The 25,650-nt window shown below is 42.3% G+C and overlaps 4 protein-coding genes across 29 annotated transcripts in view; 1 reads left to right on the top strand and 3 right to left on the bottom strand.

The window, feature by feature from the left end:
* S100A1 (S100 calcium binding protein A1) overlaps positions 1–25,650 on the bottom strand; it is a 1,186,348-nt gene that overhangs the window by 657,661 nt on the left and 503,037 nt on the right. The window lies entirely within an intron of this gene.
* The window catches only part of S100A8 (S100 calcium binding protein A8), a 675,486-nt gene that overhangs the window by 424,790 nt on the left and 225,046 nt on the right, over positions 1–25,650 (top strand). The window lies entirely within an intron of this gene.
* Positions 8,308–10,054, bottom strand: LOC126935190 (cornifin-like). Its single transcript, XM_050756390.1, has 2 exons — positions 10,010–10,054; positions 8,308–8,930 (listed from the first exon to the last, which is right to left on the bottom strand). Exon 2 carries the CDS (start codon positions 8,893–8,895, stop codon positions 8,623–8,625), a length of 273 nt encoding a protein of 90 aa, XP_050612347.1. The 5' UTR covers positions 8,896–8,930; positions 10,010–10,054; the 3' UTR covers positions 8,308–8,622.
* SPRR4 (small proline rich protein 4) lies at positions 21,550–22,286 on the bottom strand. The gene has a single exon (XM_050756490.1). It carries the CDS (start codon positions 22,233–22,235, stop codon positions 21,996–21,998), a length of 240 nt encoding a protein of 79 aa, XP_050612447.1. The 5' UTR covers positions 22,236–22,286; the 3' UTR covers positions 21,550–21,995.

The following is a 25,650-nucleotide window of genomic DNA, read 5'->3' as shown; positions in this document are numbered from 1 at the left end:
TGCATGTAGAAATGCAATTGATTTTTTGTGTTAATCTTGTAACCTGTGACATGCTGAACTCACTTTTTAGTTCTAAGAAGTTAGAAAATCTCTTGGCATTGGCTATATAGCAAATCGCATTTTCTGTAGAGATTGTTTTGTTTTTTATTTTCTGACAAATGGATTTTAATGTAACAAACTACGAACTATTAGTTAATGTGGTTTGAGATTCCATGTTGCAACTAATCTTTAAGAAAGTATGTACTACTTGCTGAATTTGTCAGAGTATCAAAGAATATCCATAATTATGTAAAAAGTTATTAATCCATTTTTCAAACTACATTTTTATGAGACCAGATTGTCTTTGTGTACTTCAGCCAAAATAACATAATACAACAGATTGGATGCAGAAGAAAATATAAAAATCCAACTATTGTAACCTAAGGATGATGCCACCTCAAGTCATAACAGGCTTTGAAGAAAATGTGTTCATTTGGAACTCCCCCAAAGGAAAGCACCATTTCTGTGTGTTGTGTTTTAGTCCTGCAAGCTTTTGAGGCTTTTCTCGCTTTTTGGAGGACGGCTAGGCAGACGGAAGTGCCTTCCCACTGGCTGGTGCTGTGGTGGTGGGTACTGCTGGGTGAACACTGTGCGGCGGACAGTGGGGAGGTGGGCTCTTCAGAGTCGGGCACTCCATAGGTGGACGCTGAATGAACAAGTCCTGACAGTGGCGAGGTGAGCTCAGTGGAGGTGTGTAAGGTACTGGGCACTTTGGGTCCACGTCTCTATGCATTGGAGGGGACCATGTAGGTAGAATTACAGGTGGCAGTAGAAAAGACTGCGCTGCCCTTGCTTTTACTGGAACTCAGGTGAGTCTAAAGGAAATAGGTAAAGGCGTTAGTAGAGGTAAGATAAATCAACGCTTATGTAACACTGGGAAATTCTCTAATCTGAGAAGATAGTCTCTAATCATCTAAATCTATAATTATGATAATAAATGGCTTCTGACTTCTTATTTGGCATTTTTTCCCTTTTTTTCACCATTTTCATTTTTTTCACCATTCTTATCCATCATTCAAAGGAAATTCTGCTTCCTTGAAACAACAAATGTTGGTTCAAACTCTGAATTGTGTTCAGAATAATTATCATCATTACATACCATGAAACTAAAGTGCTCTAGAAAATGATCCAGATGCTGCCACAGAAGAACTTTCATATCTCATATTCTGACATTTTTTGTATGTTTTCTTGAAAAAAAAGAAAGACATGGGCTGGGTGTGGTGGCTCACACCTGTAATCCCAGCACTTTGGCCAAGGCAAGTGGATCACTTGAGGCCAGGAGCTTGAGACCAGCCTGGGCAACATGGTGGAACTGCATCTTTACTAAAAATACAAAAATTAGTTGGGTGTGGTGGCACATGCTTGTAATCTCAGCCTACTTGGGAGGCTGAGGTGGGAGCCCTGGAGGTGGAGGTTGCAGTGAGCGGAGATCATGCCACTGCACTCCAGTCTGAGTGACAGAGTAAAACTTGGTCTCAAAAAGCAAGCAAACAAACAAACAAACAAAAAATTAAAAAAAGACATGAATACCAAGTTCTGACTTACTTGGCTTCTCTAATACGGACCTAGAATCTAATTTTAAGAGTGATAGCTATGAAGAATATCCAGTTATACGGTCAGGCAGCCCAAGTCATAAAGAAGTGGAATAGCCTATACTAGGCTGGGCTGTGATTTCCCACCTAACACAAAAACCCTCTGGAATTCCTAAACGGATCAGGCAGTTGTGTTGCTACACTGGGGCAAAGGCTTAAGATTGGAGGTCCCGCTTCACCTGGCAGTTTGAATGACTGTAGCAACTGGACAATTAGAGAATTCTTTAATTTTAGGTCAGTGAAGCTCACTCTTTTATGTGTTCATTCATAAAATTTTCTGCACACCCACAATGTCCCACTAATTGGAACACATGAGTGAAGAAAAATGACATTCCTTTTCCTCCTGGAGCTTACATGCTAGTGGTAATGATTGGAGGTTGAACAGCAATAAATAATACATAGAATTATAAAGCAAAAAATATGTATTACTGCTAAGGAAAGTAAAGCAGTGTGAGTAACTGCAAGAATGAGAATGGGTGGACTGGGTTGTTATGACTTGAATGTACTGCCAACTTAGTCCTCATTGAGAAGCTGACATTTTGGCAGAGAAAGGAGGTGAGGGAGTTGAGACATATGGATGTCTGGAAAAATAAATAGTTAGGCAAAGAGAATTTCTAATAAAACAACCTGAAGACAGCCGGGCGCGGTGGTTCACACCTGTAATCCCAGCACTTTGGGAGGCCTAGGCGGGTGGATCACGAGGTCAGGAGATTGAGACCATCCTGGCTAACACAGTGAAACCCTGTCTCCACTAAAAATACAAAAAATTAGCCTGGCGTGGTGGCTGGCGCCTGTAGTCCCAGCTACTGGGGAGGCTGAGGCAGGAGAATGGCATGAACCCTGGAGGCGGAGCTTGCAGTGAGCCGAAATCGCGCCACTGCACTCCAGCCTGGGCGACAGAGCGAGACTCCGTCTCAAACAACAACCACCACCGCCACCACCACCACAACCACCACCACCAACACCACCACCACCTGAAGACAGAAGCATGCCCAGTGTGTATGGAGGTCAGAGTGGAGAGACAGGAATGAGTGAAGGAGTGAAACGGCTGGGAAGAATTCTGGGGGTTTACTCTGGAGGCTGAGGGTTCTGCAGTATCTGCCTGGCACAGGGAATATTCAATGATATCTCTCCTATGGACTCTACTTTGAGCTGCCTAGTCTGCAGAAGCAATTAAAGTACACTAAAGAATATCTCTTCAGTGCTCAAATGTTCCTACAATCTTCAGATATTTCTATTTTTGAGAGCTCTGCCCTACAGAGGAAGAGTTACCACATAAGGGTTGATTAAAGTCATGTATAAATGTCTTTTGAGAATAGGAAAAGTATTTATCCAGAATATTTTCCCTTAGCAGACATCAGTTCTTATGTAGACTATAGCAATTAAACATGTTACTATTTGTCAACTAAGAATAGTCTGAGTCTTTATTTGATTCCATATCTTGGCTATTGTGGGTAGTGCTGCTATAAATAACTAAGACCATTCTTAGTTGATAAATAATAACATGTTTAATTGCTGTTATAATACATATTTTAATCAATCTATATTAAAATAACTTATAACTTGCATATTGATGCTATTATTTCATAGTAATTTTTAACGTAAGGCCAGTCTAATTTTTTCATCAGTTCTTACCAGTTTTGATAAAGCAAAATACAAACTAATTATGAGGTATATGTGCATTGGGACAATGCACAAATACAGATGCTAAAGTTTGGGAAACAGTACTCTGCTAATATGCTTTATAGCACCCACAAAAGAGCTTCATTTTCACCTGTTCAAGATACACAATCTTCTCAATCAGGTTCTTATGTAACTCTTCCTGTTCCAGAAAACTATGATATTAAAAGACCCACTATCTTCACCCACAGCCCCTACCCAACATGCGAGAGTAGAGAAAGTCAGGAAAAACTCAGTAAAAACTTTCAAATTTTTGTAAATTCTGTAAAGTCAATTCTGTCCAAGGATTCTCTTAAGATATATAAGCATTTACAAGCATGGCCATGGTTGTTAATGAGCACAGAAGATGCTGTAGACATATGGCACAGAGAACAATAGACCAGGGAGTGCCTTCCAGACAGCAGACTCAAGGGGTGGAGGGGCTTGACATCCATGTTAGGTAGGATTTCAGATTCACTGCAGATCATGATTCCCATTCTTCATCTTTCACATGGAAGTTTTGATTGAAGCTTTTCAGCCCTGTTTCACGATGGCATGTTGCGTTGGAGATAGGGGTAGAGATAGTTTGCCTTTTAAAAAATTTTTATTTTTAATTGATATAACTGTACATATTTATTAGATACAGTGTGGTATTGTGATACATGTATGCAATATATAATGATAAAATCTGAATAATTAGCATCTGCATCACCTCAAACATCATTTCTTTGTGTGGAGAACATTCAAAATCCTCTCTTCTAGCTATTTGAAAATATAGAATAAACAATTGTCAACTATAGTTGCCCTACAGTGCTACAGGACAATCAAACTTATCCTTCAATTTAGCTATATTTTTGAATCTATTAGCCAACATCCCCCTATCCTCCCTCTCCCCCACCCTTCCCAGCCTCTAGTTACCACTATTCTAGTCTCTACTTCTGAGATAAACTTATTTAGCTTCCACCTATGAGTGAGAACATGTGGTATATATCTTTCTGTGCCTGGCTTATTCAGTAAAGGTAATGTCCTCCAGGCTCAACCATTTTGTTTCAAATGACAGGATTTAAGTATTTTTTTTGTGGTTGAATAATGTTCCGTTGTGTATACATGCAGTATTTTATTTATACATTCATCTGTTGATGGACACTTAGGTTGATTCCATATCTTTGCTATTGTGGGTAGTGTTGCTATAAACAAAGGAGTGCAGAGACCTCTTCAATATACTGATTTCCTTTCTTTTGGATGTATACCCACAAGTGGGTATGGTAGTTTTATTTTTAGTGTTTTGAGGACCTGCCATATTGTTTTCCGTAGTGGCTATTCAAATTTACATTCCACCAACAGTGTACAAGTGCTCCTCTTTATGTTCATCATCAGAAGCATTTTTTTTTTGTCTTTTTGATAATAGCCATTCTAACTGGGCTGAAATAATATCTCATTGTGGTTTTGATTTGCATTTCCCTGATTATTAGTGATACTGAGCATTTTTAAATATACCTTTTGGACCATTTGTATGTCTTCCTTTATGAAATGTCTGCTCATGTCTTTTGCCCAAATCAATTTTTTTTGCTAACGAATAGTATTCTGGTTATTAATCTCTTGTTGGGTGGATAGTGTGCAAATATTTTCTCCCATTCTGTAGGTTGACTATTCATTTTGTTAATTGCTTTCTTTGCTGTGCAAAAGCCTTTTAGCTTGATGTAATTCCATTTGCCTATTTTTGCTTTTGTTGCCTATGCTTTTGAGTTCTTCTCCAAAAATCTTTGTCCACACCAATGTCTTGTAGCATTTCCCCAATGTTTTCTTCTTGTAGTTTCATAGTTTCAGAGATTCTATTTAAATTTTTAATCCATCTTGAGTTGATTTTTGTATATGATGAAAGACAGGAATCTATTTTCATCCCTCTGCATATGGACGTCCATTTTCCCAGAACTATTTATTGAAGAGGTTGTCTTTTCCCCAGTTTATGTTCTTGGGGCCATTTTTGAAAGCCAGTTGGATGTGACTATGTGGATTTATTTATGAGGGCTTTATCTGTTACATTGGTTTTTGTGGTTTTTTTTTTTTTCTGCCAATACCATGCTTTTTGTGTTATTATAGCTTTGTAGCATATTTTGAAGTAAGGTAGTGTGATGCTTCCAGGTTTGTTCTTTTTGTTCAATATTGCTTTGACAATTCGGGGTCTTTTGTGATTCCATGTGAATTTAATGATTGTTTTTTCTATTTCTTTGAAAATGTCATGGACTTTTGAGAAGGATTGCATTGAATCTATTGATTGCTCTGGGTGGTAGGGTCATTTTAACAGTATTAATTCTTCCAGTCCATGAACATAAGATATCTTTCCATTTTTCTGTATCCTCTCTCAGTTTTTTCATCAGAGTAATACAATTTTCATTTTCTAGACCTTTCACTTCTGTTGTTAAATTTATTCCTAGGAATTTTTTGTGTCTATTTTAAATGGGATTGTTTTCTTGATTTCTTTTCCATGTAGCTCAGTATTGATATATAGAAATGCTACTGATTTTTGCATGTTTATTTTGTATCCTGTGACTTTACTTGTTCATTTATTAGTTCATAGAGTGTTTTGGTGGAACCTTTAGGTTTTTCACTATATATGATCATGTCATCTTCAAACAAGGATAATCTGACTTCCTTCTTTCCATTTTGGATGGCTTTTATTTCTTTCTCTTACCTCAGTGCTCTATCTAGGACTTCCAGTATTACGTTGAATAGAAGTGGTGAGGGTGGGTATCCTTGTCTTGTTCCAGATCTTAGAGAAAAAGCTTTCAGCTTTTCCCCATTCTGTATGATGTTAGCTGTGGGTTTGTCACATATGGCCTTTATTGCATTGAGGTATGTACCTTCTATACCTAATTTGTTGAGAATTTTCACTATTAAAGTATGCTGGATTTTGTGAAATTTTTTTCTGTGTCTATTGAAATGATCATAAGTTTTTTGTCTTTCTTTCTGTTAATGTGATGTATTATATTTATTGCTTTGCATATGTTGAACTATCCTTGCATCCCTGGAATGAATCTCACTTGATCGTAGTAGATGATCTTTTTAGTGTGCTGTTGAATTTGGTTTGCTAGCATTTTTAAGGACTTTTGCACCTATGTTCATTAGGAATTTTGGCCTGTAGTTTTCTCTTTTATTCATGTTCTAGTCTTGTTTTCGTATTAGTATAATGCTAGCCTTATGGAGTGATTCTGAAATAATTCTCTCTTCAATTTTCTGAAATAGTTTGAGAAAAATTAGTATTAGTTCTTCTTTAAGTATTTGGTAGAATTAATCAGTACTTCCATCTAGCACTGGGCTTTTCTTTGTTGGGAAACTTTTTAAAACTGCTTCAATCTCATTACTTGCGATTGGTCTATTCAGGGTTTCTGTTTGATCTTGGTTCAATCTTGGTATGTTGTATGTGTCCAGGAATTTATTCATTTCCTCTAGGTTTTTCATTTGTTTGTTTATTGTTGTTTATGATACCAGTTGTAATGTCTCTTTTATCCATTTTGATTTTATTTATTTGAATCTTCTCTCAAAAAATCCACTTTTTGTTTCATTAATCTTTTGTAAAGCTTTTTGGTTTTTATTTTATTTGTTTCTGTGCTATCTTTATTATTTTTGGGGGCTTTGGTTTGTTCTTGCTTTGCTAGTTCTTTGGGATACATATTAAGTTCTTCATTTAAAGTGTTTTTTTTCTTTTTTTGATGTAAGCATTTATTACTAAAAAAACCTTTCCTCTTAGTATTGATTTTGCTATGTTCTATAGCTTTTGGTATCTTGTATTTCTATTTGTTTCAAAACATTTTTATTTTTTTAATTTTAATTTTTTTTATTTCTTCATTGACCCATTGATCATTCAGGAGCATATTGTTTAATTTCCATATGTTTGCACAGATTCTAAAGTTTTTCTTATTATTTATTGATTTCTAGTTTTATTTTATTGTTGTAAGCAAATATACTTGATATGGTTTTGATTTTTAAAATTTGTTGAGATTTGTGGTCTAACATGTGGTCTGTAATATTTTATGTGCTGATGAGACAAATGTGTGTATTCTGCAGTTGTTGGATAAAATATTCAACTTTTACGTTTTACTTACAGAAGTACGATGTGTGCATGCTCATGCATGTGTGTGTGGAGAGAGGAGCATGTGTGTCAGCTTATGTTTGTATGGGAAGGGGGCTGAAGATCACCTCTCTTAGGGTTCTGCTAGGGCAGGTGGTGTGGATTCGAATCTCCTTCTTCCTGCTGCAGCATCAGATATCTTCACAGTAGGCACTCGAAGAAAAAAAAATAGGACTAAGGTGATTAAGTTAGAGACAGAGGGGGAGAGAGAGGCAGAGAGAAGTGTGTGTGTGTGTGTGTGTATGTCAGTGTTGGGTGGTTTGGGAGATCCAAGTGTGTGAAGGGGTGTGTGTGTGTGAGTGTCGGGATTTTGGAGATCTGTGTGTGTGTGTCTCTGTGTGTTTGAATGTCTGTGTATGGGAGTATATCCTTGTGTGAGAGTGTGGGGCTGGATATGTGTTTGTGGGTGTGGTGTGAGTGTTCAAGTGCTTGGCTCCAGGTGTTGCGGGCATCAGAAAAGGAAGATGAGTGCAGAACAGATCATTAGGCTAGACTATGCACAAGCACTATTTCTTTGGAAAAAATTTTAAAAAGGAATCAACTAAACACAGATGATGATGGCTTGAAGCAGGCACCATCTACACTCACGTGCGACTCACTGCAAGTCATTAAGATATAAACATTAAGGTGAAAGGAAAAAGCCTTATTCTAGCTGTGCCTACCCAAAGTAACAGGTTGGGTGGGTGGCCCTGAGCACACTACCATTGCCAGCCCAGCAGTGTCCTGTGTGTACAGCAGCCATACACATTCACATACATTCTCAGTGTCAGGATCGGGCACCTTCTGACTACAGACCTCACGACCAGCCCTCATAGTGTTAGTTCCTGCTTCACGCTGAGAAGGCAACAGAGATTTAATCAGCCAGTGACACACACACACAGCCAGATGTGGAGTTAAAAGTTATTTATTGAGGGAAGACCAGGGATGGTTCACTTGATCCCTCCCCAAATCCCTCCTCAGATGCACCCTGAGCAACAAGAAGACTAGTTCAGTCAGTGAGACTTTCAGCCTTACTCAGAGGCACAGGAGCCCTCCAGAGTGAGGGAAAGGAATATCTTTTTAGAGGTGCAAAGGAGGGATTATGATTCAGGGTGACAGCATGCTAACCGCAGGGTCAATAGGCAAATGGTATTCATAAGCAGAATGGGGTAAGGTGTTCAGTATCCAGTGGCTGGCTCCTCAAGGGCATGGCTGTGGACCACATTACTTCTGCTTGGTCTTCTGCTGGGCTGGTGCTGGTGTGACCGTTGAAGGGCAGGGCTCAGGCACCTTGGGGTGGCAGGGCTCAGGCACCTTGGGGTGGCAGGGCTCTGGAAACTTGGGGTGGCAGGGCTCAGGCACCTTGGGGAGGCAGGGCTCCTTGGTTTTGGGGATGCATGGTTCCTGGGGTGGAGGCTGGCAAGGCTGTTTCACCTGCTGCTGCTGCTGAGGCTGAGGGGGTAGGGTGCAGGGCTGCTTCTGTTGCTGGGAATTCATGCTTCAAATGTGTTTTTTTTTCTGGAGACAGAAAGCTGACACAGTGATTCAATTAAAGAAAGATGGATACAAATTCAATGCCAAATAGATTTTATTTTGGGACCCTTTAGAAGAGAAAGCCTTTCATCTCCTCTAGCCGCCCCCCCCCAATACATTTAAAAATGAAATAAACTTGGATAATTTTCAGGTCCTTTTAAGAGGAGGAGCTAAAAGGCAATTTCTTCTGCTCCATTTTATTGGAGTTCTTTTCTTGGCTCCCTTCCTACCCAAGACATCTTATATCTGTTCTAGAAAAATGCCCTAAGAAAGCTGGCTTCTGAGGGACATGAGGCCCGCACATTAGGTCTTTTGGAAAGTGGCATCAGGCCACTGCAGTCTATCCTCTCCCAGTACCATGTAGAAAGCCTGTGACTTATAGGATGGCTTTATATTCATCTAAGCCCCTACGGTTTTGCTTCTGGTCTGTGCTTACACGGTCCCTTCCAAATGCTTTTCTTCCCATCTCTGCTTGTCCAAATACTCCTCCATCATAGCTCACATCACTTGACACCTCCAGGAGGGTCTCCTTGAGCAAGGTTTCCCAAAACTGCACAGCCCTTCCCTGCCCCTCTCCCTCATGCCAATTACTATCTACTTTGCATTTCATTTATTTATATGTATGTATTACCTTCCTGCTAGGTTTTATGTTTGTTAAGTAAGTACGTTAGGCATTGATTTGTCCAAAGTGCCTAGCATACTGTCTTAAATGGAATAAATGCTCATTAGAGATCCATCTAATAAATTTAAGTTTCTGTAAATATCTTAGGGGGAAATTGCAGTGTTACTGAGAGTGCTCTGGGCCTGAGCCCTAGTTCTGCTATGAACTTCCCATGGGCACTTGAACAGTCTCCTCCAGGACTCCCAGTTCAATGACTATCTACTGAAGTGGGAGCCCTAACCATCTCTAAGGTCCTTTCAAATCTAGATTGTAATTTAACTTAAAATAAAGATATTCCACTATTCTCTAACTCCCACTGAAACCCTGGATTAACCTTCTTACACATATTTGCCTTTGGCTAATTTCTAATAATGAAAAAATAAACAAGAATTCCTTTTGTTGCAATCAGAGACTTACCTGGTATATGGAACAGAATGGGCTGTGTGGTCCCTTGGGTTTGGTGTGAAGGCAATGGCCAGCTGACTTTTATAAGATGAACGAGCCCTGCCTCAAGGAAATAGAAGCTCTCAGGTGCTCTGTTTTCATTCCTCACCTGTCACACATGACTCACACTACCATCCTCATCACCGTTTGGCTCAGCTTTTGTGATGAACGCCATCTGATATTTTTTGCCACTGGCTGACAATGATGCCACTGGCCTAATTTTCACTGCCACCCTCATCCTCAGACCCAGGTGCAGGGCTTGCCTTGAGGGAGGGCTGAGCAGCAGGCTTCGTGGAGAGTTTTATTAGTTAACCCTGGGGGGAGACCTGAGTCCTGTTGAGGCCTTGTCACCTGCTGTCCTTGTCATTGAGACGGTTCTGTGGGACAGAGCAGTCTTGCACACATGAATGGGTGGGAAAGGGAGGGGGAGCAGAGGAACTGAGGCAGGCACTCCTTGTCTGCCTTGGTGAAGGTGGAAGCTAGAAATAATGAAATGGTCTGATTATAGACCCCTTGTCTCAGAGTCCAAGACCCTTCCATCCATTTCCCCCATCTTTTTCCCAATTCCATTAAATTACACACATTCAGAATAATTTACTGATGGCTCTCCTACCCACCCCTCCCTCTCCCTGACTGGTTGCTAATGTGGGAAAACCTGCTTTCCTTCACCAACCACACCTTTATCCTTCTCCTACTTCAGGAAATTTCAGGGGCTAATCCTTCTGGGATGACCTTTTCCCTCCACTCCACCCAGACATCTGGCCCTGGCCTTTTCCTCCTTTCTAATCAGGCTAGACTGCCCCCAACCTGAAAACCCAAAAGCCTTTTCTACCTGCCTCCCCGCAGCCCATCCATGGGGTCCTTAATGATGAATCCGTCTCAACTTTTGCCCACTTCCAGCTCCAGCCCCAATACCTAGAGATCCTGCTGGCTACGAGGTTTTCCTCCTCCCTCTGGGTCTGTATCTCCAGGGGGCTTTCTGAGGGTCAGAGCTGCTCCTGTTCAAACCAACGGTGTCCCCACCACAGTGTTTGTTTCCTCATTTATTCAACAAATCTCAGTGGGGAGCCTAACATATACCCATCATGCCTGTCATTCTTTGATGAGGAAGCCCACTTTCCCCCTACAGACCGTGAACTCCCCAGGGTAAGAGACAGAGCACAGTTCAGAGCCACTGAGATTATGGATCTCAGAGAGCCTTTAGTCCACACTCCTCAAGGGATGATTGGGGAACCTCAGGTCACAAGAGGTGAAATAACTCATCAAGGTCAAAAAAACAAACCCCAGGAGGAAGAGAATTATACACATAAATCCTGTGTTCTCCTTTGTTTTGATTCCTTATGACTTCCTAATGTCTAAGGAGGAAATTAAGCCCAGGTGGAAAATTGATTAGAGGTGGAAAGGGGAGCCCTTCCTGGCTGAGAGCTGGACCACTCGTAGTTCTGGAAAGTTTCAGGAGTGGCAGTGTGAGGACACAGAAAAAGCCTCGCCTTGTGGGCGAGCCTTAATCAGTGCTAAGATAAATCCCTTTAAGTAGAAATAAAGATGCTTAATATTTGAGTGGCTCTGAACAGTGGGTGTTTCTAGCTCTGCTAAAGTAGGAAGGGCATGAATTAGAATAGGTGGAAATAAGGTTCAGTTTATCATCACTCAGGGCACCAGGGTCGGAGAGAGGAAGGGAAAAGCCAAAATTAAAAGTCAAAAACTAAAGCCAAAACTAAAATGTCTGCTTTGAACCTGAGTTGATTTCACACTAGGGGAGCTCTCAGAGTGACATCACGACACAGCTGAGGTGAAGGCACTGGGGCAGGCAGTAGGTGATCAGCCCCTGAGTGCCTGCACACACTTGCCTTCACTCCATGATGGTCAGATTCTGAAGAGTCTCCCTGCCAAGGAACTTCTCTTTCCTGGGGACACAAGAACAGGGATTCCCTCAGTCCTTCCATAGGCAATTCCCGTAAAACTGATGTCCCTGGTTCAGAGCTGCACTTGAAACACAAACTGTTACTAGGTGTGGCCTTTGGAAAATCCAAATCATCCTTAAAACTTAGGTGTGCAGATAGTTCCTCCTCCTCATCTAACCCCTCCTTTACCCAAACACACACCTAAATGTTTGTGGAGCACCTGCTGGCTCCACAGCTGGTGAGCTTGAGGCCAAGGTCAGCCTCCCACTGTGTCCATGCGGCCATAGGTCCCTATCCATCTCCATCCTCACACAGTGCCTGGCGTGCAGAATCTGCTTGGCAATTATAGACTGGCAATTATAGACTGACTGCCTGGCTGGCTGGCTGGCTGACTGAATAAATGAATGAATGACTGAATGGTGTTATTTGTGAAGACAGGTTCAGAGTCTACTTGAGAATTACCTAGAAGCTCTGGTACAGAGTCTACCCACTGCTCTTCCCACTCACCTGCTTCATTGTCAGACAGTTTAATGCCCCACCTTGCTCCGGGCTGGTGCCAGCCCCATTGGTACACCCGAGCTCCAAGCCTCTTGCCTCACTTTGTTCTCTCCTAGGTCTGTGCCCAGGTCCCCTTGTTCACCAAATACCCACCCACGAGCCCTGACAGCAGGGGCTGCTGGAACCTGTTGCTATGTCTGGTAGGATTCTCAGCCCTGCAGGAACCTGCTGCCTTGTCCTCTGTCCTCTGGTATCACCCAGCTTGTCTCAGGCCCTGGATGATCTGAAGCCAGCTCCGATGCTGTCATGCTCTCATGCCCTCCCTGGACCTTAGCCTTGGATGCAAAGGAATTTCCCTCTCCCTGGTTATCAGTCCTGACTAGACAGTCCTGCCTGCCTCAACATGTGCTTCCTTCACCCCACCCAAGCCTGCGTGGGCTGCAGACTCTGGAATTTTCTCTTGGTCTCTGACATTCTTCTCCCTGTGTATCTGAAGCTTCCACAGTGACTTGTGTTAATCTTCCCTTAGAAGAAACTTCGTTTCTCTGCCACTAGGGTTGAGTGAGCTGTTGAATCGGCCCCACAAACTCCCACATAAAGACAGGGGGAAACTGGGTGGCTGCCAACAGTAAATACAGCTCCCCAGATTTCTCAGCCTTGCACAGGATCCCCCACCTAGGACACAGGAGCTGCTGCTCTTCTGACATCGAAAACTGGCTCTCATTTGTCCCTGGAACTTCCATTGACTCTGAGCAGTGCCTCAGGTTCATCAGTCATTCCCAGAGCAGGGAAGATGGATGGCCCTAAGTCTAATCAGTGATCAGGCTTTTCCCAGCATAGATTACTCTCTCCTCCCCACTACCCTAAAGTCCAGACCCTACAAAGAAGGTCATGCAGAATTTGAACTCCAGGCCTTTTCCTGTGGGGACTGCATGTCTAAAGCATGGTAACATTTAAAAATATGCAATATTAAGACTTTTACCCCCCACCCTTTCTCTGATCACCTTGAGAAGCTAGGGAGACCACAAGAGTGTCAGCTGCTCCACTCAGGCCATGGTAATTTAAAAAATGTCTCTATAACACACAAGGTCTTCATCTGAGAAAGGGCAGGAAAAGGAGAAACACCAGATCCCAGGTGTTAGGAGCCTCCTGAACACTTTGGCCCAGCAGGAGGAAAAGCTAAGTTTGCAAATGTGGGTGCAGAGGTGGAGGGAGGACATGAAATAGCACCCGAGAAACTCTCCTCAACCCCTCATCCTATAGACAAGGAATGATCTGCTGTGGTGGGGAAAGGAACTCATTCCAACCTTCACAGCCTCTTTAGTGGCAGAATCAGACCAAAACCTGGGATGCCCAATTCCCTTTCCTTTCTACCATCTCTTTAAGAACAGAGCATGCCTCTCACCCTCACTGTTTTTATTTCCAGTCCTTGAAGGGATGGACAAAAAATTAAACTTGGCTTCTCTAGCTTGAGGGATATAGAAATAAAAGGACCCAGGCTTAATGTCTGGCCCAGCTGTTTCAAAGCTTTGCCATGCCCTTATTAGTTGGATGACCTTGAGCAAGTTGCCTAACCTTTCTGTAAGCTATTGTCCTTATCTTTAAAAGGATAACTTTAAATTCTACTTCACAAAGTTGCTATAAAGATTAAATGCAATGATGCTTCTAACACTTTAAGATGAATGAGCTAAATACATCTAGCATGATAATTCTTGCTAGTTTGTCTCATTCTTTCCTCTCCTTCCACTTGAAATCAGATGAAACTTCTTCCTTTTGACTGCAAGTTTCCTTTTTTCCTTTTCACTCTGTGTGTGTGTGTGTGTGTGTGTATGTGTGTGTGTGTGTGTATGTGTGTGTGTGTGTGTGTGTGAGAGAGAGAGAGAGAGAGAGAGAGAACAGAGAGCGAGCGCCCAAGTACAGGGCATACTTCTTCAGTGGAGCAACATTCTTGGCCTTTGTGATTGATTTATCTCCCCTCATTTTTTTTTACGTTCGATTTCAGGTTTACATGTTTACCAAATTGTATCTTGAGTTATTGAACAGTGACAATGACTGCATGGTTCATGTTTTATAGGAGTTGGGGCATGGGAAGTAGCTAAAATTATTGGTGATTATACAAAAACCTGGACAAACCTTAGATAAGGCAACTCAGGCAGAAAATGTTGAGTGACTCTCCCAACATGTCATAAAGGTCTGATGTGCTAGGGTACAGTCCCTTGAGAACTATGTTGTATTGCTTCTCAAGACTAGTGGGACACTCTATAAACCAGAGGGTGACTCTTAGAAGAGACACTGACTGGATCCCTGTAGTCTCACACATCTGAGCTGATCGACTGCCTATCTTCCACTAGAGGTAAAGCTTCTCCCGGTATGGATGATCAAAAGACACAGACATATTTTAAAATGAAAAGTATTAGAATCTGGGATGGTTCAGACTGATGTGCTATCCCTCCTATTAGTCATTGTCTCCTGGGCTGTAGAGGGGGGCAAAGGAACAACTGCATGGCTAAAAATTTTCTGCAGAGAATCTAAACCCCATTGGTAGTGGCTGCTGTTTGTGTTGTTGCTGGTCCCTTCTGTTTGCTCAGTTATGCCTGCTTTGTCCCTGATCCTCCTCTGAAAACACCTTCTCGAGAGTGCAGAGTGATATCCACAGATTACAGGTTTGGAAACATGAAGTCCTGGATTCAAATCCTGAGTCTGATACTTACTAGCTATGTGTGTGATATCAGGAAAGTTTTCTAATAATAAAAACAGCTACCATTTCATTAGCTTCTACAAAGTGGCAGACCGTGTTCTAGGTGTGACACTAATTCTCACAATAGCAGTGCAAGGACCAGGTCTTTAAATGTAGCCTATAGATGTGGAAGCTGAAGCACAAAGAATAAGTCACTTGTTCAAGTTTACGTGGCCAATAATGTGGCAGAGCCAAGATGCAAATCCAGTACCATAACTCTTAAGGCTTTGTGAATCTCAGCGTATCTTACCCATAAAATATGTCTTTAGACCTGTTATTAAATGAGATTACATATGCAAAACAACTACTGTAGTGACTAGAACATAGTAGATGGATCATATACGACAAGTGCATTTCTTCTCCTTAGGGTCTGAACTACAACTGTTATTAGAAATTAATCTTCCATGTCTCAGAAAAATCTAATCATTTCCTTCATTTTTAAAGTAGCCAATCAGTCATTCATTTAACACATATTTGCTGAATGAGAGTCAAATGTCAAGCATGAAGTCCCAGGTTCATGAAGTCTAGTAGGGAAGTAGGCAACATTCTTTGAGCTTCTGGGATCCAAATCTCATCAGTGAGGAGGGTTTACCAACTGACTTAAGCATAAGCATGACTTAGGATGCTCCTTCCAGTGAAATAGAAATACCTAAGGGAAGGACCTGGGGACCCGTATTTCTCAAGTGCATCAGGCGGTTTTTTAAAATCAAACCAGTTGGGAAACAGTAGACTCTAAACACAAGGACTTTTCTACCTTGATTGCAATTGACATAATCTGGTATCTTTAAAAAACTATTCATGTCTAGGCTCCACTTCAAAGTTTCATTTAATCAGTTCATTTTTTTTTTATTGTCACATAAAACCAGGATTGAAAAATCACTGCTCTGCCAGAATATCTCAACTTCTAGGACCTGAATCCAACTGGAGAGTCCCAGTCCTATGAATAGGTGGAAGGAGGTGCAGGTGGGTGCTAAGATACCTGGGCAGATATTGATGTTGATGCAACTAGATGCTGATGAATGTGGGTGTTTGGCCTGAGGATATTGGGAGCCTTGGGAAGTAATTAAGTCCCATCTGAGGAAGGCAAAGTACACACACCCTTGAATGTCACTCTTCCAAGCAGGGAATCATCAAAGCGCAAGCTCAAGCTGGCGTGGCAGGCTGGTTCTGGGGCCAGGAGATGATCCCGGGTCACCTTCCTGGACATCATCATGCGCATGGTATGGAGACCTTCTGGTGGGTTAAAGGCTCATGCTTCCTTCCTCCAGAACATCCTGGCAGGGCCAAATTATGACTTTTGGGGACACAAAGTACCAACCAAGTATACTGCTGCTGAGGAGAGAAAAACTTTTTGTCTATCGTCTTAGGTTCAGTAATGGGGGCCTGCAAATGTGACTGACAGAAGACAGATTAATAGGAGAAAAGGCATATGATTTATATTGATATCAATATTTTTTACATGCATAGGTATTTCACAGAAAAGAAGTGAAACCCCAAAGAAGTGGTTAGGTTTGGGAGCCTGTATATTCTTCCTAAGAAAGAAAAAGGGGTTGAGCTTCAAGAGATAATACATTGTGGAAGATGACTAGGGATTATACGGGGAAACTTCTGAAATATAAGGGCTACTTTAGCAAGGTTTGTTCATGCAGACTCATCTCAGTGCCGGCTCTCCATCTCCAGTAATAAGAATTGGTTCTCTCATCCTGCTCAAGAGAGGGGATAAATTTGTGCTCTGCCTTTAGGCAGATAGGAGGAAGGCAGAAAACTATGTCCTTGTTGACCCTCAACTGCCTTCAGCTCAAAAGAATACTTGTGCCAAGTGGGACATTTTAGGGTGGCATATTCTGATCCTCGTTACTGCCCTTCAATCCTCCTCTGCCCATCTATATAAGATAAATCTTTATTTTTCAAAATTACCTTAAATTCCTAGTTGCCACTTGTTTTTAAATTTTCTAGTTACCATAGCCTGAAATTGTTCATGGAATCTGATCTTCATTCATTCATTTACTTACTCTCTTATTTTTTGAGCTCTGCTCCTGCCCCAAACCCATGTATGTACTCTGCTTATTAGGAAACCACCAGATCCACCCTGATGGGGTTAGAGAGGGTGGGGTAGGGAACACAAACCATACACATGCAAAAACTCAAAAGAATTAATAGATCGACCTAATTTTAAGGCATCCAACCCAACCTCTCATCTTATGGATAAAGGACTGAGGTTAAGGAACTTGTTCTAGGTCACAGATTTATTCAATAGCAGACCCAAAACTAGAATCTAAGTCTCCTCTTTTCTAGCCTGGAGCCTTCCCAGGCTGGGAAACAGATAACAATTACTTATTAGCATAGACTCCTGAGCTAGAGTAAAAAGACTTCCATATGGCCACCTTCTACTTCTAGGCAGAGGAGTATCCTTAGCTCACGCTTTGATAGCCACCTTCCCCAGCTGTAGATGAAAATAAAATCAATCATTTAATGAGCATATGCTATATGCAGCCACTTTCTAGATATTATCACCAATCCTCCCCAAAATGCTGCAAATAGTTGTTTGACCCTGACACCTTTTCACATATGAGAAAACGGGCTTTGGCTCTAAGTGACAGAATGCAATCACACAGCCAGGAAATGGAGAAGCTGAGATTCAATTCTGTTCAGTCTGAAAGCCCCTACTCCTTTTGCAAAAAGAAATGGAATGTCAGAACAGCTCCAATGCAGATGCCCAGGCCTGTTCGCTTTGCCTCTGAGGGCCTCCTGGCCAGAACAGGAGGTGGCTGGGAATTTGAGCCTGCTGCTGAGTGTTTGTGACAGATAGATCAGGTAGGGCATTGTTCTGTTTCTGGGGTAGACAGAATTTTCTAGGTAATAAAATAGTGAGAAGGAAGAATACTGGGAGGAGGGTGTATTGAGCTATCCCTTCTCCCCTGGCAGTGTTTGGAGGTTTTGTAAATATAGTCTCCTTTCCTCAGAAGAACAGACATGTTTTAATTTTGTTGACATGTTGCGGATGGGCTTTGAAGATACAATGGGGTAGAAAATGGGTAAAGTATGCACACAAATAGTGAGAAAAATAATGGTTTAAGCCAATCATGATTGAAATATTGCCGAAGTACTTTTTAAATTTATATAACTCTTTTTTAAGAAAAGGAAATATAATATTATTATACAGGAAAATGTACACAGCTCAATGCATTTGTGTGACTACATCTGTCTAATCAGTTCCCAGATAAAGACACAAAACTTTGCCAGATCCTCGTAAAGCTTACCTTCTAGTCATTCTGACTTCATAAAAACAGATGGAATTATACAACATATGCTTTTAATATCTGCTTTCTTTCCCTCAAAACTATGTTTGAAGGATTCATCCATGTTATGGGTAGAGCTTGTCTGATGTCATTGTGTTGTGGTATGCCATTGTATGAAAATTCACAATTAATTTATCCATTCTACTTTTAATGGATATTTGGAATATTTTTAATTGGAGCTATTACAAATACTGCTATTATAACTGTTTTCATACATGTGTTTTAGCAATTCTATGTACACATTTCTGTTGTTTATACAATAAAGAGTGAAATTGTTGGGATGGGGATGCATATGATCAACTTTAGAAATACTGCCCAATTGTTCTCTGAAATGGTTGTCCAATTTACACTACCTTCAGCAGTTTATAAAAGCTTCTGTTTATCCATATTCTCACCAACACCTGGTATTATCTTTTTAGTTTTAGCCAATATGTTGCATTGTGTAGCAGTATCACACTTTCATTCTAATTTATGTATCTTAGATCAAATTAAGGATAATAGACATCTCTACAAAATAGTCTTCTAATACATGAACATGAAACATCTCCAAATTTGTGAGTTCTGTCTTAGTTTCTCTCAATAATGTTTTGTATTTTTAGTATAAATGTCTTATCTTTCATTACACTTATTGATGCTATTTTAATGATATTTCTATTTTATTGAGGTTAAACTAACAAAAAGAAAAATGCACAAATCAGTTGAGTGTATGTTTTGATACATGTATGAACCCAGGTAACTGTCACCCACTAGACTGAGAACTTATCCAGAATCTCAGAAAGCTTCATGATATCCCCTTCCAATTGGTACTCTCCCCAGTGATGGCCATGATTTTGACTTCTATCCAACAGACTAGAATTACCCCTGGCCTTTCAGTTTTTAACTCTCTATCTGGTGTGTTTGCCAGAGGCCCTCCACCTGGCAGGTTGCAAACTCCATTCATTGTTTCATAAACCTACTAAAAACTCCACTCGACTTTTCAAAGACTTTCTGCTTAGGTATTTAATATCCTGACCTGACCATTCCTAGAATTCATTAAATGTTCCAAGTGGAATGTCAACCACTTGCTTAAAGACTGCCCCCGAGAGCACCCATAAATTCTCTTGGTCTCTCTGTCCCTAGCAATGGTCCTCCACAGTAGAAAGCTTTGGTTTTCATTCTTCTGCTCTTGCCTAGAATCCACAGATTATCCCAGGTAAACATTTGTTGGCTCACCTCTCTGAGGCTGTCCTATCTCTGGAGTTGTAGGGTCCCCGGGTGGGTACAGATAGTTTGTAATTTGGTCTAGATATACACTAGGCTGCTGGCTTGCCACAGGCTGTCCTGTTCCACCTGGAAACAGTTCTTTCTTCTGTACTTTTGAAAAGCTAGTCATTGCGCATTTGGTGATAGTGAGCTAAACAAGACTCCTGTGCTTTAAGGGCTCATAATTTAACTTTTATGTGTTTAATTATGGCTGCGATTTTGACATAAGCCAATGTTGTTTTGTGAACTTCTGAAGGGTGGAATTACATAAAATAATTTCTTCGTAAGGGGGAATGGATGCCCACCTAGTCATGCAGAGATGGGACTTTAAACATGGGTATCTCCCCTTCCTCACTGAGTTAATAACTGAGACACAGATCACAGCAGAAATATTTATTGTTTCAATCACCCCTATCTGTCCAATTAGCTGAAGACCATGCAAATCTATCAGCCTGGAACTCAAAAGTCTGTGGGAAGACTTGCCAAGGCCTTCCTGGGAGACATGAAAATGACATGAAACACCTGAAAAATAGTGTGTCCAAGAAACTGAATAGGGCTTAGATGGAAGGAAGCCAGGAAGGGGACTGCTAAGACAGACCAGCCTTTGTACTTGACAGAGGGGAGTTATTTTAGGATGCAGGGATTGGGGCAAAGAAAGGCTGTCAATGAATTCCTAGGGCTAGAAGCATTCTTTTTGAATCTTAATTGTTTTTACAATACTTTGACTTTCCTAGTTAATGTCGGTACCCACTAAGTTTTAAGTAACTACTACTTGGAAATATCAGCCATGGATAGCTACTTTAAGGGAAAGTAGAGAAGGTGGTCATTTGTTCCTTTTTAGGCTAGTGTGTTAAGTGAGAAAGCAACTTATGCTTGATGGTGGCAACTGAAACTGAGTGACCAAATCCCAGGAAAAGAATAAAGCTCAAGGGGAGAAAATCTGACTCTGTGTTCAACTACTCCTTCCTACTCAGGGTCTCTTCTTCAAATACTTTTCTTTCTTTATGTCTGGGAGGTATGCCGCTTCTTTCCAATACAGGCCGCTGGTCTCACACATGGGTTAGGAGGGTCAGGAAGCCAGTTGTAAAAACAGGTTTCTTTCATAAGCTGCGTAAAGTCAGACTAACTGACAAAACCAGGCCCTGTGTACTTTGTACAAACTCTCTGTACGTGGCCATCCCTGGAACAACATTTCCATGTGTAAGGAAACGACTTTGACTTCCAAAGAGTACACTGAGACACAGGATAAACTGACTCTGGATAGCTCTGGAAATCCAGCATGGCAGAGTGGAAAACTAAGGTCATTCTAGAACTTGCTACATATCAGATGAGTGAGTATGAATAAGTAAGTGAATGAGCGTGAGTTAATGAATGAATAAAAACATAAATATGTGAAAAAGTCATTTGCACATATTTGTAGAAATGTTTTGCAGGATTCAGGCCATTTACGTATGCTTTGTGTGTTTTTTCGGAATGACAATTTCCAAGAGGAAAAAACTGCATTCATCAGGTGGGCTGGGCTTCTAATGATAGGAGCTAAATTTTCCTCCTTTTTGATCTTCCCTAGATGGGATTAGTTATGCAAGACTCTATTAAACTTTTGTCAATGAGTTGCTGGGCTTGTTTTCTGTCCTCCTTTACCTGAGATATGTCTGGATATGTTTCCCCATGGTTGGTTACCAGAGAGTAACTGTGTCCATAAGAGTGACTTCCTGAACTCCCAGGCATGTGTGTACTTGCACCTTCACTTCCCTAAAATGTTCCCTCTCTGAATGAATGAATGAATCACAGAATGGGACTGGGAGTGGACAATTAGCCCAGGAAGCAGACACATTTATTACATGAAGCACATTATTTTATTGGGGAAAACAGGAGAGAAGCCCAGATTAGGGGGCATCAGGGAAAGGAATGAGGCAGAAACTGTGCGCCAGTCTCTGTGACCCTGCTTGTCAGGGTGGAACCCCAGAAAAAGCCCAGACACTTTCCTCACTTTGGGGAATGGATGGGCCTTAGCTGTGGCCATGCTGGAGCCTGGAGAGGATGAGGTCTCTCTCATGCCTACCTGGGAGGGCATCAGGGTGGGATATGGAAGAAGCCAAGGTGGTATGTGTGGGGAGGGGTATGATAGGAAGAAATCCTTACAGTGCTTCCTTACATCTTGGGCAGGAGGAGATGGGAGAGGAGGGTAGGCTCAAGAGCTGGAGGGAAGGAGAGAAGGAAGAAGAGAAGGTTCCATCTGATAGCCAGGATGGTGGAATATGTTAATATCCAGTCCATCCTTACTTCTGTTTACTCTTGGGGGCTTGCTGGGCTGAGGGACACTTCTGCTGGGCTGGAATGACGGTGCCCTTCGGTGGGCATTGCTTCTTGACCTGGGGAGCACATGGATCCTTGGTTTTGGGTGCACATGTCTCTTGACATTTAACAGGGGGTGGCTGACAAGGTTGCTTCACTTGCTGCTGCTGGGCCCTCTGGGGTGGGCAGTGCTGCTGCTGCTGCTGCTGCTGCTGGGAAGACATTGCTCTAGGAACAGGTGAGCCTAAAGGAAACCGGGCAGGGACACCATGAGAAGCATGTCTGATGATTAAAAAGTATCCCAGACATTTTACAAGGTCAAAGCATGCCATCTTAGCTGACAGATCTGGACAATGTCAACTGGCTCCCTTGGATAATGCAGACAATAAGAATGGGCAAGGATGTAGGGGTGTGAGGAGAGAACAAGAACAGTCTCTGTCTTACAGGGAAGCATCATGGTGTGTGTGTGTGTGTGTGTGTGAGAGAGAGAGAGAGAGAGGGAGAGAGAGATTGGGCTGGACAAGGGGTGTACCAAGATTGCAGAGGCCTGATCTCTAATCCCTGCTCCACCCCTGACTCACCATGGAAGGCTAAGGCAAGTCCTATATGGCTATAGGATAGTGGTTCCAGCCTTCTACAAAGAACTGGGAAGCTTAAGGGCCAGCCAAATAGATCACTGGAGCCATAGGATGATAGGAGGATGTTCAAAGGAAAGAGCACTAGCCAAGAAGGCTCAGGCTTGGGTTCTAGGTCCATCCTGCCATTCACTGCATGGGCAACCTGCCTTCTCTGGGCCTCAGCACCTTTATTAGAAGGATGCTGGTCAGGAAGTTCCCTGAAGCCTTCCCAGCTCTGATGAGTGTCTCTGGCTATCTTTGTAGGCAGTGTTCCTTATGGTCTAAGTTAATGATTATAGATGGGAAGTGCAGGCCTCAGAAAGTAAAGAGGTGGCAATCAGAATAGGGAAGAATGGGAGCTGCATAGGATTGAAGACACTGTTTAATGTACCTGTTTCCATACACCTGGAAGAAAAGTTTAAAGCTTACTGGTAAGGAAAATGCAGAATAGGGTGTGAGAAAGCTTTTAACAGGGCTCAGAATTGCCACAAAATTCTATAGCTCTAAATATCTCTTCCTTCAAGAAGAAAAATCTTCTTGCTGGGGAGTCAAACCACGATCAGGAAAGAAGTCATACCAAGCGAGCAATGGTGTGGAATGGAGATTAAACTTTCTAAGTAATGATTAGTGTGCCCTGTCTGCAATTGTCAGGAGACTTGTGTCACTTCCCTGATTACCCAAGGATAGTAGAGGATCTTGGCCTAGCGGCTCAAAGGAGTTAAAGGAGAAGGAAAGAGCCCCACAAATCCCAGGAGAACAGATGAGTTCCCACTTACCAGAGGTGGCAAACTGGACCCCAGGAGAGGAGGCTGAGCCCTGTTCCATAGGCAGCCACTCCAAGAGCCTTTATAGGGCCCCCAACCTGCCCAGGGCACTTGGTGTGGTCCTGATTACCACCTCCCAGAGAATTCCTCACCCACTTCTCCCACCTGTACTTCCTCCAGGGACTTGCTTTGCTGAGCTGTTTTGATGAAAGCCACCCACCACATATTTTCAGCACTCCAAGTCCCTGCACCTGAGCTGATTTAACCCACCAAAGGTGTTTGCTCAAACTCGGGGAATCAAGGTCTTTTTAATATAGATCAAGTATATAGATAATATAGATAGTATACAATTACATAGATAATATAGAACAAATTGAAGGAGCTGTTTGCAGGCAGACAGTTATAAGAAACATTGAAGCAAAAAGAGGAAGAGGGAGAGGATGGAGTTTGGGGCAATTCTGACAAAAATGTGAACATCCCCTTTGCTGCAAATTGCTGCCGTTTCTCGAGCACTCACTGCGAGGCTAGCACCAGCAGCACCTGTCATGCTTATTATTTCATTTCATCTTCATAGCCTCTCTAGGGAAAGTGTCATCGTTACCATTTTGCAGATGAGAAAAGTGAGGCTGAGGAAGATTAAACAGGTAGTAACAGCAGAGATGGGATTTGAATTCAGATCCGGATGATTCAATCCCGAGCCCCAGGTACCACTCATCCCCCTTCCTCAATTCACAGTGCAAGTGTCCTTCCTAATCCAGGGAGACAGTCCACGTAGTGTTCTGTGGGGCTTCTCTGGGGCACAGGTAGAAGATGATGTGAATGGTGCCCCAGCACACGGTGGTGCTGTCCCTACCTGCCCATTGGGAATTGGGGTGCTGAGGAGTAATCGTGTTGGTCACAGAATGTGGGATAGAATTGGTCCCCGTGGTAGACTTGCCACATAAAATATAGGACATTCAGTTAAATTTGAATCTCAGATAACAGAATATTTTGAAAGTATAAGTATATTCCAAATATTGCAGGAAACATACTAAAAAATTACTTGTAGTTTATATGAAATTCAAATTTAACTGGGCAGGCTCTATTTTTATTTGCTAAATCCAGCAATCCTACTCAGGGCCTTATCTAGGTGGGAGGAAGGAGCCTTGGTCCTTCATATAGCCTCCTAGGCCCTGGGATGGGGAAAGGCAGGTCCTCGGGGAAGCTGGTCCACCTCTAGCCTTCTACCCCAAAGATAGATGTCAGGACGCTGCCCAAGAGGCCATGCAAGGGCTCACTGCTGCCATTACCAGAGGAAGGGGTAAGATGGCCTGAGAAATGACAGGAATACATTAATGTACTTTCCAAAGCATTTTTCAAATCCCTTGCCTCATTTAATCCTCATAACAATTTTACTGACAGTTTAAAGAGGCAGGCCCAAAGAAGTTAAAGGACCTGCATGCCCAACCACATGCAGCTGCTCGGGGTGGAGTTGGGTGGGGGCCTGGCCTGGGGCACATTTCCACTCCATCACCGCGGCCAGCATCTCCATGGTGGACAAGTCACTGTCACTGGGTGGGGACCATGACTAATAATGTCTCCTGAGCTTTCTGTCGTATGTGGATGGAAAACTGTTCGTTTTTCAGGGTCATCCTCACTTTAATCAGCCCCTTAATTTTCCCCTCCAGGCCGGACCTCCCCCACTTCCTCCTCCCAAGCCTAGCCACACGAAGAATGTGATATTCTGGGTTCCAGATTCCGGTTCTGCATTCCACCTCCAAGAAGAACACCATCTGCACCTGCAGCCCTCACTTCCACACACTCCCAGTCCTCTGTGCTCTTGCTGATATGGACTCCCCACAAGGAAACGATGCAGCAAGACAGATTTGCATGGACATAGACCAGGGCTTTTCACATGCCTGGTGCCTCGAAGGCACCGGTATGTGTGTATTGCCTGTGAACAGATGGACAGCTCCATTCCTCATGTCCCAGTCACCCATGTGGGTTTACTGCAATGAATTTTACTCCTATTTTCCCCAATTTGATCACTGCCCTTTTATTTTATTAATAAAGAACTCCTGCTTAGTTTTGAAACATTCTGTCATGCGATAAAGTTCGGCTTCTAAAGCAGCTATCATCTCAGAGGATACCCTAGGGGTGGCCAGGATAGAGACCTAAATATGGCTGGCCTTAAAGGGACCACGTGCCATAGATCATAAACACTCAAGACCCAGTCAACCTCATGTGCATTCAACATGTTACACCTTTCAAAACTTCCA

The sequence above is a fragment of the Macaca thibetana genome, chromosome 1, assembly GCF_024542745.1.
Source record: "Macaca thibetana thibetana isolate TM-01 chromosome 1, ASM2454274v1, whole genome shotgun sequence".
Classification (NCBI taxonomy): Eukaryota; Metazoa; Chordata; class Mammalia; order Primates; family Cercopithecidae; genus Macaca; species Macaca thibetana.
The sequence above is the reverse complement of the archived record's forward strand: the minus strand, read 5'-3'. Positions and strand labels throughout refer to the sequence as shown.